This window comes from Rhamphochromis sp. 'chilingali' (assembly GCF_963969265.1).
Source record: "Rhamphochromis sp. 'chilingali' genome assembly, chromosome: 8".
Classification (NCBI taxonomy): Eukaryota; Metazoa; Chordata; class Actinopteri; order Cichliformes; family Cichlidae; genus Rhamphochromis; species Rhamphochromis sp. 'chilingali'.
Window position 1 is genome coordinate 34360965 of NC_137935.1, and position 18920 is coordinate 34379884.

The 18920-nt window shown below is 42.6% G+C and overlaps 1 protein-coding gene across 1 annotated transcript in view; it reads left to right on the forward strand.

Annotated features, from left to right (window-relative positions):
* LOC308401152 (solute carrier family 12 member 9) overlaps positions 1–18920 on the forward strand; it is an 84844-nt gene that overhangs the window by 34595 nt on the left and 31329 nt on the right. Inside the window, exons 7-9 of the mRNA XM_080889254.1 lie at positions 144–301; positions 10692–10774; positions 18414–18538. Coding sequence (XP_080745380.1) covers positions 144–301; positions 10692–10774; positions 18414–18538 — 366 coding nt within the window. The remainder of the gene's footprint in view (positions 1–143; positions 302–10691; positions 10775–18413; positions 18539–18920) is intronic.

Here is an 18920-nt window from a genome sequence, read left to right on the forward strand (position 1 = left end):
CCTCAAGTTATCAACTTAACAGTGTTCAGTGCCATAAACCTCTCCCGAAAATTCCAGTGCTTTGTTAAAGTACTTGTCCCATATAGTTTAATATTCACTCTGGTTCCTCCTATCTGTCAATTTTATTCTCCAAACCGTTGCAGCCTTCTCCTTCAGAGGGATTACAGTTTCCTGAGAGACATCAATGTTTGGCACCCCTTCGTCCTCATCGGAGTTTATTCCTCCACGCTGTCTGCTGCCATGAGCAACCTCATCGGGGCCTCACGCGTCCTCTACGCCATGGCAAAGGATGACCTGTTTGGTAGGTGGCTCTATGTTTTTTGTTTTTTTTTTTCCCAAGGGACGCAAAATCTCGACTGAAACCATCGTTACTGACATTTCAGTGTTTAAAATATGCCAGGAACACAGATGTGATTTGTTATATGAAAATGCCACTGACAACAGAGAAAACATTGGTGTCTGATTCATAGCAGTGCTGGCTGCCAGACAATCAACTGTATACCTACAGCTGCAGAGAAATAAACACTCTTTAAAAATCTTAAGATGATATCATTTAATCCTGACTGTAAAATTTGTATTGCTTATAATAATAGCAGCAAGGCGATAAGATGGATTATAGTTGATGCAGGTGAAATAATCATCAATATCATCAGCTTTAATAACTAGAGCCATAATTACCCTTTCAGATGGAGTATTTTTAAAGCCTTATATAATCTGTTATTTTCATAGTATTTGTTAAAAATATTTAAAAAAAAGTATTTTATATATCCTGATTTCTTTTTTTGCATATTTGCCACCAGTTTCAGATCATCAAAAAAAAGTCATATTAGATAACTTGAGTAAATTAAAAAATGTAGTTTTTAATGATGACTTCATGTATTAAGTGGATAAAAACTATAGAAACCCAATTGGCCCTTTGAAGAAAAAAACAATCATCAGTCATGAATGAAGTGTGATTAACCATAGTGTTGGGTCTAAACTCAGACCCCGCTGTATCCAGGACTTATTCCCATGAAAGAAAAACAAGGCAACGGTGTTCGATCGATTTCTTGCGCAAGGGAGGCCTCGTCTGTGTCCAGCACGACAAAGAACCCCCCAAATGGTGGCCTCCTCTCGCTGCCTTTTATTGACAAACTTCAAACAATAGTTTACAAAACACCTCCCCCTGCAACCCCGTTTGGTTACATAGACAAGGACTGTATGTAAATGTATACACTGGGTGTGTGTGTGTGTGTGTGTGTGTGTGTGTGTGTGTGTGTGTGTGTGTGTGTGTGTGTGTGTGTGTTAGACCTCCTGCTGACCAAAGGGTCGTAAACCCAGGAAGCTTACATCAAAAGAAACAGATCTTTCAGATAGGATGTATCTACAATAAAACCTCCCCCAGCACAGAGTGGCTGGAGAGGTGGTCAGGATCAAAGAGATGGCTTTGATCCTACTGCTTAAACTAAGACTGTACAAAGTTAAGAAACACAATGGCAACATTCAACAATTAGACTTAACACATAGTGTTTTGAAAGCAGAGTTGTTTCACTAACCACACTCAAGCCTAATTACTGCCAGAAAATCATTTAAATAAAACCTATGTGACAAAAAGAATTTGAATAAAAGAGCTCAAAAAGCAAACACATCATGACACGATCTAACGAAACAGCTGAGAAACACAGTCATCGATCATTCTCAAAAGATGACCGATGACTGTGTTACAAAGACATTTCAAAGGACAGGTACTCCAGCGAGTACCAAAAATGAACACAAGGGCTCGTCTCATATTGGGCAAAAACATCTTGTTGATCCTCAGTGCTATGATGACATGGAACTATTTGGAAGGTTTGAGTCCTGTTACATCTGACATAAAACTAACACAACATTTCATAGAAAGAACATCACACTAGCACTCACACCTTAGTTGGTAGTGTGATGGTCAAGTTCAAGTTCAAGGTTCTTTATTTGTCACATGCATAGTTATAGAAGTATAACACACAGTGAAATGTAGCCTGACACGCTCCTCGACATGTGCAAAAAAATTGGGGGGGGGGGGGGGGGGGTAGAGGAAGAACATTATATATATATATGTAGTATATACATTGGGTGAATGTGCAGTAGTAGCAGCAAGCAGGTGAATTCTGTACATTAATATAAATAGACATCTGACTATTTTACAGGATAGACAATATAAACATATTTAAAATTAAAGGAATTGAAATGTACATTGTGCCTTGGTTTAGTGTCTGGAAGAGTCCTGACTCAGTCAATTATAGATGATGTGAGAGGGCGGGTGTGTGTGTTTAGGGCACGGATGGCTTGGGGATAGAAGCTCCTCTTGAGTCTCTCTGTCCTTGCCCGGATGATGCAGAACCTTCTACCAGATTGCAGAAGTTGGAACAGTTTGTTGCCAGGATGGGACGGGTCCTTCAGTATCTGCGCTGCTCTAGTCCGGCATCTCCTGGTGTAGGTGTCCTGAAGCGCGGGGAGAGCAATCCTGCAGCAGCGTTCTGCTGTACGGATCACTCTCTGGAGAGCTTTTTGGTCCTTCACACAGCTGTTCCCAAACCACGATGTCATGTTCTGTGTGAGGATGCTCTCCACAGCGCCTGTATAGAAAATCCTGAGGATCTTTGGAGAGACCCTGAATTTCCTCAGTTGTCGTAGGTGATACAGGCGCTGCCTAGCCTTTTTGGTCTGGACCTGAATGTGGGCGGCCCATGTCAGGTCTGAGGAGATGTGGACACCAAGATACTTGAAGGACTGCACCCTCTCCACTGGAGCTCCATTGATGATAATGGGCTTGTAGTCTCTGTGCTGACCCCTTCTGAAGTCCACCACCAGCTCCTTGGTCTTGCTGACGTTCAGCTGGAGGTGGTTGTCCTGGCACCACGATGCCAGATTCTTCACTTCATCCATGTAGGCCGTCTCATCATTGTTGGAGATGGCACCCAACACCACTGTGTCGTCAGCAAACTTCACAATGGTGTTGGAGCCATGGGTGGCCACACAGTATGAAGTGTAGAGGGAGTAGAGCAGTGGCGAGAGGACACATCCCTGAGGTGCTCCTGTGTTGATGGTGATGCTGTTGGAGAAGCACCTGCCCACCCTCACCACCTGAGTTCTGCCAGTGAGGAAGTCCAACACCCATGCACACAGACGGCTGTTAAGTCCCAGATCCCTCAGCTTTGCGAACAGTCTGCAGGGCACTATTGTGTTAAACGCTGAACTGTAATCAACAAACAGCATTCGCACATAGTTACCCTGTTTCTTGTCCACATGGCTGAGAGTGGTGTGTAGGACGTGGGCGATGGCATCCTCTGTGGATCTGTTGGATCTGTAGGCAAACTGCAGCGGATCTGTGGTGTCTGGGATGGAGGAGGAGATGATGTTCTTCAGCAGCCTCTCAAACACCTTCATTACTACCGAGGTCAGTGCAACTGGCCGGTAATCGTTCAGGGATTAGGGTTTGCTGTTCTTGGGCACAGGGATGATGGTGGATCTTTTGAAGCATGTGGGGACCACAGACTTCGCCAGGGACTCGTTGAAGATGTAAGTGAACACACCTGCTAGCTGGTCAGCACAGCAGCGCAGCAGACGGCCGGTGATGCCGTCTGGCCCCGCCGCTTTCCTTGTGTTCACTCTCCTCAGTGCCGCTCGGACGTCATGCTCCGCGATGCTGGTCACCGGTCTCTCGCTGATGACATCACTGTCCTCGGTAGTCAGGCGGTAGATAGCATTAGCCGCCTGGCTAACCTCGAAACGGGCGTAGAACTGATTCAGCTCGTTGGTGAATGCAGAGTCAGCGTTGATCAGCGCAGTGTCCCTGGCTTTGTAGTCCGTAATGGTGCGTAGTCCGTGCCACATACTCCGTGTGTCGCCCTGGTGGAAGTGGGACTCCACACGTTCCCGGTACCGGCGTTTGGCATCTCTCACCGCGCGCCGCACGCCGTATGAGGCCGCTTTGTAGGCGCTCATATCGCCAGTGGCGAGACCCGCGTTGTAGGAGGCGGTCCTGGCGTTTACTGCAGTGAGGATCGATCTGTCCATCCACAGTTTCAACCACCGGTCTTGGACTGTTTTGCTGCTTTAGGACCTTACTTATGAAACTGTGAGTTCTGCTCTCTGCCAGAAAATCAGGAAGGGGACAAATACTTTTGGCAGCACTGTAGTTAGTGTTAGAACATAAGGTTCAGGAGACTTTTTTTTTTTATTCCTTCTTGATATATTTTTTTTCCAATTTAAATGAGTTTACTCATATTTTCCTCTAATATGTATTCCTATTCTGTGGAATATTCTTAACACGTTCACATTCACCTGCCCCAAGTGGAGAAGTTTAAGTATCATGGGTTCTTGTTCATGAGTGACGGGAGAAGGGAGATCGACAGATGGATTGGTGCTGTGGCCTCATTGATGCGGATACTGTACCGACCGGTCTGTTGTGTAGAAGTGAAGCTGTCAATTTACCGGTCAGTCTACGTCCCTGCCCTCACCTATGGTCACGAGCTGTGGGTAGTGACCGAAAGAACAAGATCCGCGGATACAAGTGGCAGAAATGAGCTTCCTCCGAAGGGTGGCTGGCCTCTCCCTTAGAGATAGGGTGAGAAGTTCAGCCACCCGGGAGAGGCTCAGAGTAGAGCCGCTGCTCCTCCACATCGAAAGGAGCCAGTTGAGGTGGTTTGGGCATCTGACAAGGATGCCTCCTAGGTGAGGAGACAGTGCTATGTGAGATGCCTCCTCACCTCCGGTGTTCCAGGCATGTCCCAGCGGAAGGAGGCACCGGGGCAGACCCAGGACACGCTGGAGAGATTGTATCTCTTGGCTGGTCTGGGAACGCCCCTGGGTATTCCTGAAAGCATTAAATTTACTCCTACAGCAGGGGGGTATCAGTGTGGTCCTCTACATGAGGCTCATCTGGTAGATGCCTGTGGATTTATTGTTAACACGTTCACATTAGGCTCAAGACAAATCAGACCCACAGATTACAATGTTAGAACTGCTTACTGCCTTGAAAGTATAAGAAAAAGTCTTTGGTTATTTAAGTTATTGTAGAGCTGTGGTCACTCTAATCTTTTGAGCTGATTGTAACCTACAGCAAATACTTTAACTCAGTGTCATCTGACAAAATTATACACCTTTGTTAAACATGATAGCTGTGTGGTAGTGACTCAAAGTTAGAAGCAACACAACGTCTGTCAGTCTTTTCTGCTAGGTTGTTATTTGAGGAAAAAGTTGCTAAAGAAATAAGAAAAGTAACTAAATGTTGAACTAAGTTTGCAACAGTGAGCTAAACTGAAATGGGAGAGAATGTTAGAAACAAAGTTGTTACTTTGTTCTCATGTACACCTCCAGAGAGTGAACAGTGGGAGCAAGTGATCTGTTACAGAGCAGTGCTGACTATAGATTACACAGTGTTGGAGTCAAATTGTTAAATGTTGTCATTGTGTTACTTAAATTTGTAAGTCTTAGTTCAAGCATGATCAAAGACATTCCTTTGTCTCTGACCACCTCTCCAACCAGTTTGTTGGTAAATGTACTTTTATAGCGCTTTACTAGTCCTTAAGGACCTCAAAGTGCTTTACACTTTCAGTCATCCACCCATCGGTGATGGCAAGCTACATTGTAGCCACAGCCACCCTGGGGCGCACTGACAGAGGCGAGGCTGCCGAACCCTGGCACCGGCGGGCCCTCTGACCACCACCAGTAGGCAACGGGTGAAGTGTCTTGCCCAAGGACACAACGACTGAGACTGTCCGAGCCGGGGCTCGAACCGGCAACCTTCCGATTACAAGGCGAACTCCCAACTCTTGAGCCACGATCGCCATGGGGGAGGCTGCAGTGTTTTATTATAGGGACATCCTATCTGAAGGTTCTGTTTTCTTGGTTAGTAAGCTTCCTTCTTTTATGACCCTTTTGGTGAGCAGGAGGTCACACAAACGCACCCCCAAACACAAACACACACACTCACATGCATACACACACACATACACACACATACAGATGCTTGCACATACATACACACATAGTACCTTATCTTTTGTAACCATAGGGGGGGTTTACAATGGGAGGTGCTTGTGTGTACTGTAACTGTTTTCAATAAAAGGCGGCAAGGAAGGCTTTTTATTTGATGCTGGCTAGGAGACAGGTGAGGAGCGTTCAGCTCCAAGAGCCTGGTTCCGACCAGTCTCCCTTGCTAGCAAGTAAAAGCTGTTCGTCTTGTTTCCTTGCTTGTCATTAACGGGAATAAGTTTCTAAACCAGCGGGGCCTGTGGAAGCGCAGACCCAACACCTAGCTGTGTTTACATTTTCACATTTAAAAAAAGAGTGCGTAACAGAATTGTAAAGTATGTGATCATCTAGAGTTTGTTGTATCATCAAAAGATTCAGGTATGTGAAGAAATCTCTGTGTGCAAGGGATAAGGCTGTGATCTTCAGGCCTTCAGGCAGCTCAGCATTAAAAACCGTCATGATAGTGTCATGGAAATCAGTGAATGAACCCATTTTCTGGGATCATAGTTCACCATGCCATCCACAAATGCCTGTTGAAGCTCTTTGACAGTGGTCCCCAACCTTTTTTGCGCCACGGACCGGTTTATGTCCGACAATATTTTCACGGACCGGTGTCGCAGATAAATACAATAAAATAAAACCAGTACCTGCACCAAAAAAATAAGATTTATTCATAACACATGGGAAAAGAGCCAGGGAAACCGAGTTAACGATAAAAACGATTTAAAAAAATAACGCTAAAAACCGATAAAAATCCTGAAAACCATAAATTTCACACCCGAGCCTCAACTCTCGTGGTACCAAATGACTCACGGACCGATACCGGTCCGTGGCCCGGGGGTTGGGGACTGCTGCTCTTTGATACAAAGTAGTCATATTTCAACATGATGCAGAAACACTGCTATCTTCTCTGAGCCAAAGTTAATTTAAAATGAACTGCGGAAAACTGTTCTGTGGTCAGATGAAGCAGAATTTTAAATTCTCTCTAAAAAAATTGGATTCTTCATCATCCAAACTAAAAAGGAAAGGGACCAGCTGGTTTGTTATCAGTAAAGCCTGCATCTCTGGTATGGTGATGTATCAGTGCCTGTGGAATTGGCAGCTTGCATATCTGGAAAGGCTCCATCAATACTTAGAGGTATGCACAGGTTTTAGAGCAACTTATACTCCCTTCGAACAGTGAAGGCCTTGCATGTTTTAGCAAGACAAAGTTAAACCACATAGTGCATCTTTTACAACAGCATGGCTTTGTAGTAGAACAGTGCAGCTGCCTGCCTGCAGTCCAGACCTTTCACCAGCAAAACAGAAAAGAAAACACAGAAACAAAGAAAATATGACCCAGGCAGCTAGAACCCTCTATCAGATCAGAATGGGACAACACTCGTCTTCCCAATAAGGATGTTCACAGGCTGTTGTTTAAAGCAGATGGGATGCTACACAGTGTAAACATGGAGCTGTCCCAACGTTTTTTTTTTGCACTGCCAGAAAGTTTCAAAATGAGCAACATGAAATAGTAAAAAGACTCAGCGTAAACATTTGATATACTTGTGTGTTTTATTGTGAATAAAATGTGTTTTTGAGATTTTCAAATTACTGCTTCCTGTTTCTTATTTAAATTTTACACAGATTAAAAGACAAACACTTTGTTTGTACCTTCACCGTGACAGGAAATCCAAAAAGCAGTCCTAATATCCAGCAGAAACTTTTTGTCATGTGTGTAGGTCCATGTGTAGGCGGCTGGTGTATTTCAGGGATCAGTGGTGCTTATTTCTTTTCTTAAAAAAAAAAAAACTCTGAAAAAACTGAACACAAACCCTCTGAGTCAAAGCCATTCCCATATCAAGCGAGTGCAGCGTTTGTGTGATTTCAATCACTTCTCTGTGTGAGTCGACGCTGCCTGCTGCTTTGTCGTTATTAATGACTCTGAGCAACTTCCTTATCCCGTCCTCTCCTTTTTTTGTTAAGTCTGTTGCAAATGGATTTGGCCCGTTTCTGTCTGTGTGTATAGCCGCACTTCTGTGCGTGTGTGTGTCAGGGGAGATAAATGGCCGTATTAGTCAGAGTTCCTCGATGAAGTGATCTGATGGAGCAGAGGCAGACGACTCTGGTACGAGTCTGTTCACTCACTGACACCCAAAGGGTTAACTTAAGTTAGATTAATGTCTTTAATTAAGAGTCAGTGACTGTGGAACCATAAATGTGTAGTGTGTGTGTGTGTGTGTGTGTGTGTGTGTAAAAGGGACAGTAGGATCATGACGTGTGTGTTGTTCTGGTTGTTGTCACTCATGCATGCTGCTCACTGCTTAACCTTGCCACTGTCCTATGCAAACTAAGTGATGGATGCGTCAATTTTTCCCAACACACACACACACACACACACACACACACACACACACACACACACACACACACACACACACACACAATCACACTCAAAAGAAGTTCTTTGTTTTTCCTCCCTCTGTCCCACACCTCTTCCATTTCTTTCTCCTCTCTAACTTGCTAATCTCTAACTCCTTCACCTCTGCCCTGCCTCTCTTCATCCTTTCCATCTCCCTGCTCTGCCGCATTGATTTGACTTTAAAGTCGCGCTGATTTAATTCCAGTCCTTTACCATCTGTGAAATTTACTCTTAAACTCAGATCCCCCTCGACCGCCCGCCTCGTCCCTGCACCTCCTGTCTCTCCACCGTGTGAGCCTCGTTATCGTCTCCATAGTCTTTCACCAGCCTTACCTCTGTTGTGCTCAGCCACCACAGGGTTCAAAGCAAATACCATCATCGCCACACGATGAAATGTCGTGCAAGCTATGAGATGTATGTAAATGTATGTAAATATCTTTCAATAGACCATACAGGCCTGTAAGGTATTAAATAGAGTGACGCGTCGTTTGTCTCCCTCGCTGTCGCCTGCCCACTCGCTTTCCCTCTCTCTCGCTCTCCGTTTTCAAAGCAGACATTTAGTTAATTACATAAATTTTGTGCAAATGTCAGTAAAGGTAGAAAATACCATCCCCAGTGAAAATCAGATCTGTTCTGTGCACTTTACCATCATCGGTTATTATTTATATCTGTTGCTCTTGGAAATAAAATAAAAAATGGAAAGAAAGCAGTAACAGAACCTAGCGAGTCGGAGCGGGATTGGCTGTCGCTTCCAGGAGGAGTTTGTTTTTTAAATCTCATACTGTGTTAATATCTCCCTACTTGAGTGAAATGTTCAGAATTTAAAGAGTGACAAATTAGATCGTCAAAGGGACTTGGATGTACTTTCAGTAATGCATACCAGCAAAATCTTGTTTATGGTCATTGCCTCGACTGTTGCACATGCAGACTGCGACAGCCGCACCTCCATTTCAATGTACTAATGGCTGCGCTACACACCCCAGGTTACGAAAAGCGAGACGTACACAACCATACAAAACGACACTAAAGCGTGGTGCACACCAGCAGTTATGACTTAGCTTTTCACGTCACTCACATTCACGAGGTCGAAAAATGGCACACATAAACTAAGCATTAGACCAAAGGCCTGCAACAGGCACAATGACTGACACCTGTGGGGTATACAGCGAAGGAAGTTCAATACAGCCAGGCTTTCTTTGGATCAGCTGCTGTGACAAAACCTGAAACCCAGTGAGGGATAATGGATATCACAACGTTGGTTATCAGCGTTTTCGGCTATCCAAGCTTTCTATTTCTTCCTCACATGAAAAGAGTTGTTTTGTGCACCATGTGACTCTTCTTCCACTTCTTCCACACAAAATAATCCCTGTCAGTTCTGCCTACGCCAGTCAGAGATGATGACGATGATAAAATAGTGAAGTAGAAAATCAGTGTTTTTTAAGCTGTTATTTTTACTGCAGTAGTTCTGAAAAATCAAAGCACAGATTAAAAATGATGAGTTTGCTCATTAGAAGCTGCGCATTAGTAACACAACCGAAACTATAAACTGGATATATTTAAACATCAAACGTTACTTTCATAGTCTACCAAAGGTGTGTAAATTGCTTTAGTTTGTCAGCACATCAAAATAAAATTAATTATTCGACTTATTGAACAGGTCTTCTTGCTGTGTGAATGTATGTAAAACATTTATACATTTTTGCATCACTTCCATTGACAGTGTTGGGCTTCATTTGGCGGTGTTAGTAACGTGTAACTCAACAAACTGCACATGTAAACTGTATTTCCTTAGCAGAGAATCTATACTGCAGAGAATCAGTGAAAACATGAAGCTTCCTGCTGGTTTTGAACTGAAACTCAATATAAATAAAACTCTGAACAGGTTATATGTTCATAGACATACGTTACCATGGTGATTTAGCCAGTTTAAAAAAGAGGATAAATTTTTGTGACACTGAAAACTTTAAGCTCAACATAGCTTGCTAACCCAATAATCATGATTCTTAGTACACCCCAGTGCTCTGCACTTGCTATTTAACTTCCCCAGATATCGACACTGTGTCAAGCTGTGTCCCCTTTTCTGCTTCTACGAACACATTTAATAGATAACACTGTCTATTAAAACCGAGAAAGGCCATTCGTTACAATCTTTCACTGATTAAGCTGTTCTGTTGACACATGCTTTACTGATGTGAACATGGAAGACTGTTGTTACGGTGATGCTGCTGATAAATATTTTAATACTAAGATTCAAAAGGTCACTGTCTTTATTGTTTTTGTTTTTTTCTCACCTCTGCAGGTAAGGCGCTGTGGCTGGCTAAGAAGACATCTCGCAGTGGCAACCCCTGGGTCTCAGTGCTGATCTCCTGGTTCCTAGTGCAGGTTAGTAGTGATAAGCAAATCAGTATCAGCAGATAAGTGCAACTTTATATCACGTCAAGCAGTACTGCTAAATAACTGTAAGTAAATGTTTTGTAATCAGTGTGTGGGCTGAGGAGAACAGAGTCTAATGTTAGAGTTTGTCCCGTCAGCTTCATGTTTTGTACAAATCCAAATGAGGAAACATGTTTTGAATAGCAAAATTAAAAGCAAAGGAATGCTGTGTCAAAAATAAGAGCTTCAGTGATCAAACGTCCAAACAAGACAACACTAGCCTTAGACTTGGCTTTCAATATTTCACTGAAATCAGTAACATTCTTCTACGAGAGATATAATTCTCAGTACATAAGGAAGGTAGAGAACCTTCAAACAAGCCAATATTATTTCTGTTTAATTAATGCAAGGTTGGCAAGGTAGAGGGACAAAATCATCGGGAATTCCTGTTGTTTGGATTGTTCAGTGTTTTTCAAAGAAACTTTCCTCAGGCAAGAAGATCAGAAAGTCCTCTCTCCCTTCAAACTAAACTTATTCATTCACCAGTTCAGCCTGAGCAGTTTGATGTCTTTGTTTTCTATCACCGCTCAATCTGCATCCACGCACACCTGTCATAGTGCTGCTTAAATTTGTGCATTTGCATTAAACAAATGGCACCTGAAGTCAGTTATTCTGTCGACTAATGCGTTCCAAAGGCGTGCTTCTGCATCACTAAAGTCTCTTTGGTTTAATAGAGTTCAGTGAATTTTCCAAAAAAGCACAACTTACTTACTTTAAGTAGTTTTACTGTGTTGATTGGTAGGTGAGGATGCTGAAATTTCCTTTCCTTCCCCGTCTTTTATTAATAACACTTTAAAATTTTTGATAGACAAAGAGATATAAATAAATAGAGAGACAGGCAGACAGGCTGTGGGATTTGCAGAGGATAGCAGCTGGAAGGAAAACGGATCAAGATGAAGTGCGTTCACTTTTGTAACATGGTTACAGACTGCTACCACAGAGGCAGTATCTGTCAGATATCTGACAGTTTATAATGTTATTCATAATTGCTGCAGGCATTTATGTCCCTTTAGATTAAAGTGGACCCATTATGTGTTTCTTTATTTTTCTGTCATATATATTTTGGTACAATGGTGGCTGCCAAAGTTTCAAATCGGGAGGCCAGTGGATGTAGATGTAATCCCTGTGAGCCAAAAGGTCAGGCTTCAGACTTCTCACTTCATTTCTCCAATCTAGGAAGAACATCTATCCCTCCGTCTGCTCATTTTTTTTGCCACTTTTCTGGATCCAGGAGCACAAGTCTAAGCAGAGAGGCAGAGAACTTTCCTCCCTCAGCTCTTCTGAGGGGGCTAGCGAAAAAGATGTAGTCCCTCCAGTGGGTCTTGGGTCTGCCCCTGGGCCTCCTCCCAGTTGGATATGCCTGAAACACCTTGCATAGGAAGGACAAAGGAGGCAACCTAGTCAAATGCCTGAACCACTCGAACCCCCTCCTTTCAGTGCGGAGGATAACGTCTCCACTCTGAGCTTCTCCCAAATGGTCGAGCTCATCGTCCTGTCTCTAAGGGAGTGGTCAGCTCATGGCCATAAGTGAGGGGAGGAATGCAGATGAACTGTTAAATGGACAGATTCACCTTCACTCTCTCTTCACCATCGCACATTGAGCCCATCTGTCGACCTGTCAATACAGCCCCCCCCTCTTCACTTTCCTTTCTACTATCATTAGCATGGTGTTAGTCTTCAAACCAACAACCCACTTCACTTATAGTGTCACAGTTGTAAATAAAACACAACCACATTAGTATGTTGTAACATGCATACTTATTTCTTTATGCTGAAACATAAAAGCTATTTCAGACACGGTTACTCAGGAGACTACAATACGAAGCTGCAGCTGACAAACAGGTGGCAGGTGGTGGCTGCCGTTACATTTTGTCTTTCTTCACACTTGGACCAATCTATGACTGCATGGATGAACCTTTCTTCAGCCTGATGGGGCTCACATTGAGTCTTTGCTGTTAATTCCCACCGCAAGCACCAATATCATACCAATAGCGTGGAAGTGTGCTTTTTAGGGCTTTGTTAAGCAGATGTTTAGTTCAAGTTAATCAAGATAATCAGGTGTAAAAGGCTGTCAAATGAATTCAAAACCTTTAAGTGGAATTAACATTATACAACTTAATCCTTTCAATTCCTTTAAGCCTTCAGCTTCACAGTATAAAATACAAACTATTTAGAACTGTCCAAGAATAAAAATAGGGAGGTGGAAAACATTCAGAAGCATTTTTGACAAGCAAAATTATAACTAAACAAGAGTAACTTATCATCTAATCGATTCACTTCCCATCTGGGTTCATTACTAGCAACAACCTGGTGTGTAGGTGATTAAAGTATAGAGGCAGCGCAAACCGAACAAGACTGAACAATATCAGAGCAGCTGAATGGGAAAAACTGGCACTTTTTTCCCCACTCTGACCAAAAGACAGCACATAGTGTTTTTCTCTTCTATTGTGTCACCTAAGTGGAGGAAAGAAGCCAATTTAGACCAGGAGAAAATATTGGCAGAGTAGAGGAGGGTGGGGATAGAGATGAAGAGCAGGCGGAGGATCTTAGGAGCAAATAGGCCTGACTAAACCATCATTATCAGAGGTGAGTGTTAAAGGCTGAATGGCTTGTCATTATTTGCGCCCTCTCTTTTTCTCACTCGCTGTCCCCCTCTCGTCCCCTTCTCTTCATCTCCGGCACTCTCCAGGAGCGGAGGAGGAGCAATTAGATGGAAATCGTTAGCTGCGTCGCTGCTGCTGCCATCATCAGAAATCATTGACTCCTGTCCTCTTTCTCTCTGCCTCTTCCTCCACCATTTGAATGATTCACTGATGACAAAAGTCTGATTGTAATCTTGCCTTAAACTCTCATGTGCTGCGGGATTGAAAAGGAAGGAGGAGGGAAGAGGGCGGCAGGGGCCTTGCTTTATTGGACTTCTAAGTAAAGGAGAAATGGTCGGGGAATGCAGGGAGAGAAAAGTATAAATGGTTGAAGAGAAGACTGAAGAGCATAGGGTTGAATGGTGATCTGACAATATAGGCTGCAACCCAAGAAAAATAAATGGTATGTATGTCACTTCCAAAGGACGTCAATAAACTTGGCAAAAACAAAGCAAGATGAACCGGACAAAGCCGCAACAGCCTGGCACTTCCTCCTTATGCTGGTCATCAACTTTGTCACACACTGCTGTGTGATGGCGTCCCACTCTTCAACCAGCATTTGTCATATGTCAACCAACATGGTTGTGTTGAACGCTCTGGCTATAACAGTACGCCCAAGCTGATCCATAGTTTTAATTCTACTGTCCAGCACTAATCGGGCACTGATGTGTTGTTGGGACAACTTAAATTGTTGTTGTTGGATTCAGTTCCAGCTTTCATCACTGTTGATGCTTGACTAGTCATTTTTACACTGCCGGTGATGTTTGATAATGTTTGACCACAGTTTTAGGCTTAAGTTTTAGGCTGGTCCTACAGGCCGGGCGTTTGGTTTCAAATAATCTCAATGGAATCTAAAATCTTGTTAAGAAACGTGACAGATGTGAACATTTTTGATGACTCGTAGGCAATTCAGATGGATACAGACCTGTCGATAGCCACCAGGTGTTCTCCAGCCGGTAATCGTGAATCTTGAGTTGGATATAAGAGTTGAGGGTGGCTATGTTATGGACATGGATGCAAATTTAATCTGAAATGACTGCTGATGGAATCCGTGTTAATATAAAACAGTTGTTTGAGTCTTTAACAGATGATGGGAGAAAGCAGAGCTCTGTACAACAAACATCTTTCCCCTTTGTTGGTGTAGAGGAACATTGCCTCCTTGCCTCTGTGATGTCTTTGTTTTTGATGCACAGTTTGACTGATGTCAGTTATACTTTGCTCCCTGGTTACCTTACACACAAGGAAACTCCAGAGTTTGGGACCAGTACCGGTCCAATCGTTTGACATTCTAGTCTGTATTTGAGTGTTAACGTGATAGGATCATTTTACGTTTTATAAATACTAATATAATAAATTGTAGACTATGTCTTCATAGTCAAGTTATTTTATAACCCTCTTGAATGAAAGGTGAAAGTCTTTAATTCTTGATTGTTTTAGTTCAAATTCACTGTGGTGTTGTACCGAATTGTCTCTGTCCTAACTGATGGACCTGGCTTTCTGCATCTGGACTCAAATACACACTCTAGAATGTGCTGTATGATTGTTACCTGTAATGCTTAGCCATGTCTGGAAAAGCACAGTTCTGTAGTAAAAAGCATTACTCAGCTTTTTCCACTTTATTCTTTTTATTTAATAAAAACGTGTGTGTGAGCCTTTACACTGCAAGGACCTGTGTGGCAATTAATGCACACTGCTCTCCAGTAAAAACAGTCTTTTAAATCAGCGCATAATAGCGGGATGGTGTGTGTATGCACACACAAACGCAACTCATTCACACTCAGTTGGTGTGCTGTCAGAGCGGTTGTACATGCAGGCCTGTGTCTGAGTTAATGGCTAATTAATGCTCTGGTAGAGCCAGCTCCCACGGGTGCACTGAAGAGACACCCACTGACTTTGACTGTCAGAGGTCAGCAGTGCTCCCTCACACACTTTCTCTTTTTCACTTGTCTTCCTCTCTCTTCTTTGTCTTCCCCCACTTCTCCAGCCTCACTGCTCCCTCGGTGCATGGTGACCTGTTCTCCCCGCCTGTCAATAATGTGACATCATTAATTTCAACTCCCCACCGTTACATTTTCTCCCCCCTCTCTCTTTCTCAGTGTACATCTGCCTTATGGTGGCTGCTATCTCCCCTCCACACATACCAATAATATATCCTTGAGCTCATGAATATGTTCCCCAACTCTGGAGAAGTTTCTCAGTAGCAAATCATAAAACACACAATAAAAGGAGAGAGAGAGAGGCGGTGTTCTGTGTTTGTACAGTACAGCAGTTACCTCCTTGGTCTGTGCAATCAGGCCCTGCAGCTCACAAACACATATAAAAAGCCCACTCCATGATGATGAAACGACTGCAGGAAATGTTTCATTCGGCACAGACGAGCTAATGACGGTCTTTACCTGAAAGATTTACATGTGCTGTTTCTCCACCAAAGTGAAGGTGAGGTGCTTGAGGAACGGAAGGTAGCAGTGGGGAAGATATCCATTTCTGACAATTTAGTCGTGTTCGCGCCACAATTCAACAGAGATTGTTGCAAATGAGTGTAATTTACACACTGAATGAACAGCTAAGCTATGGTTTGCGTGATGGTGATAATGTGTTGTGAAAGTAGCACACATGTATTACTGTGACATTAGAGTTTTGTTCAAATGAGGGATAGTTGCGCTGAGGAGGGGGGTGATCATGTGTGTTTATTTTTAAAGTGTAGTTTCACGTCAAATACATCTGAGATATCTGCTTGTAATATTCTCTTGGATGTAGATACAGTTGATATTTACAACCATGAAGTGCAACATAGAATAAATTAAATAAATGTCACACATTGAGTGTTATTTTATAGTTTTGATGTCCTACACGTTGTTGCAAATAATAAAATAAAGAAATGGAGAAGTAGTTTCCATCTTAAGAAGTCTCTCAAAGTAGAATGGGAGCCAGAACCTGAACCATCCCGTAGCTGTGCTACTAAAGGCTCAGATTGTTTGCCCCCCTTTTCCACTCCTGTTGCTCAATGTTCACTGCCCCAGTTGGCCGTCGCAGACCCTGGTTCTGCAAAAGGTTTCCCACTCATGCCAAGTGCTGCTAAAAGGAGATCACTTCATTTTGGAGTCTTCTTTCTAATACTGTAGAGTGCTTAGCTTGCAATATGTACTGCTGTAAGGTAGCTGTTGTTGTAAATTTTCTCTTTATAACTAAAACTGAATTGAAGTGAATAGAATAAAAAGTTTGAAGCATTTACAGAAAGAGCAGGAAACCCTCAGAATTGAGTTTTCAGTTTAGCACAGTTGTCTGTGAAGCTTTTAGCTACTTATAATTTAATAATGATTTGAATTTCTGATCTTAAACTTTGCTATCAGCATTTAGTGGCACATTCTGCAACTTGTAGTTTGAGACAAGCAAGTAAAGTGAGTATTAGTCTTATAATTGACACATTTTAATATTTACTCCTAGCAGCTCGTGGCTCAAAGTCAAGAACAACATAATTTGGTATAAAATTCAAATTGTGCTGTAGCTTTGTGCATATAACTTAGCCTTTTGCATTTCTGGTCTAAATGTAGGTTTTTCTTTTTAAATAAATTTTTGGTTAGATGCCTGAAATTATGACTGCTTTAGGCATTTTCACATTTTATTTTCCACCATTTAATAAATATGTAAATACCCCATTTTTGGCTTTTGTGTTTTAGGGAATAAGATGGCTAACAAAAGGCTAAATGAGCGTTCATAAGTTGCCCGGGATATTCTACATCATCACATCTAACACAGAGATGACCTGTGACAGTCATTCAAAAAATAATGTTTTTTCTTTCACGGCTTAATAGTAGTGTGTTAATTCTAGGTTGATTACAGGGTACTGGTAAAACGAGGGAGAAATATATATTTAAAAGAAGATGCATATGCAGCAACAGTCTAATACTCCAGTATCCAAAATGACCATTTCTAGTCCAAACATTAAGCTATGTCATTGTGATTTATTATGCTAAGTAAACTGTTGTCAGGTGAAACAGTCGAAGCTTTTACTGTCTTTATTCGTGACTTCCCCGTCCAAATATTACTCGCAGTGAATTGCATAGAGCCTTGTTCACACATTCTGATATCAGGGAACATGGCAGGGAGCAGGGCTTATAATGAGGTCATCATTTCCCTGCTCCATTAGAAGTCAACTAGTGCACCTCTGTAAGAAAGGGTGAGTCTCATACATCTATGTGCTGTCATTATTATTAGATGTACGGCTCTCCCCCTGAATCGGCCACTGAGAATATAAAGTGCAAGCGGATGTGGCTGTTTTGTCACGTAGCTGCCATAGCTAACATAGCTGCCTGTCTGAACAGCAGGCTTGATACCATCTTAATTAAAACTCAACATTAGCCTCAGTAAGTGGCTCCCAAAGTGGAGCCAGATGACCACCTGTGGTCCTTCCAAGATCCCCAGAAAAGTGTAGAACAGTTTAGTTTAACGGTGTCTTGCTCCCTAGATGCTAGTCTAATCTATCCTTTATGTCACCTCTTTGCCACAGTGGAGCTAGATAATCATATCTCACAGCAAAAAGGTTTCTTGGGACCAAAACTCAATTATCTAGGGATCCTTGGCTTGAAAATGTATGGAACCTCTGCCCTTGTTAAGACCTCACTTTAAAGCCTCTGAGACGTTTTAGCTCCAACAATTCTCTGATTGCTGGTATTATTTTATATATTTATTTTTGGTTATTTTATATTTTTGGAAAATATCCAGCTAAGAGGCAAACAAAGCTCAGATGTATCAGAGCAGCTGACATGGCTTTAACTTCATATTTTAGATTTTTGGAAGTGAAAAGTTGTTAGGCGCTGGAAAAAAGTCATAAAAAAAGAATAAAATGCACTGTTCTGACTGTAGAATGTAGTATTGCTCTAAATGCTAATCTCTTCTCTGTTTGTCTTCCCCCTTCTTTCCCTGCTTCTTTGTTTCGGTCATTCTAGCTGGTCCTGTTTTCAGGGAAGCTCAACACCATCGCCAGCATTGTGACCATTTTCTTCCTGCTGGTGTACGCTGCTGTGGACTTGGCTTGTCTCGCCCTAGAATGGGCCTCGGCACCTAATTTCAGGTACACACACGTCTGGTAATTTACACACACATGTAGACAGAGATTCTGTGCCATAATAAAAGCTCATGGCTTTCTTGCACATGTTCTCCATCACTTTTTCCTGACTCACTGAGCACACTGCGCTCCCCATTGTATTTTTTTCCCTCTGCTGTTGTTTATGTATATGTGTATTTGGAGGTGGTTGTTTGCCAGCTGGATGCTGCTATAGCGACGGTGTACTAATTAAAAGACATAAAACTGGCCACTGCTTATAGCCCCATATTGGACAGGGACTGACAATAAAACTGTTTGTTTTTGTGGAGGTGCAGCCTGAACTGGATGCTCAAGCTACAGCGTGTGGAGATGCTTAGAGATTTAAATTTACAATGTTTGTGGAGTGTGT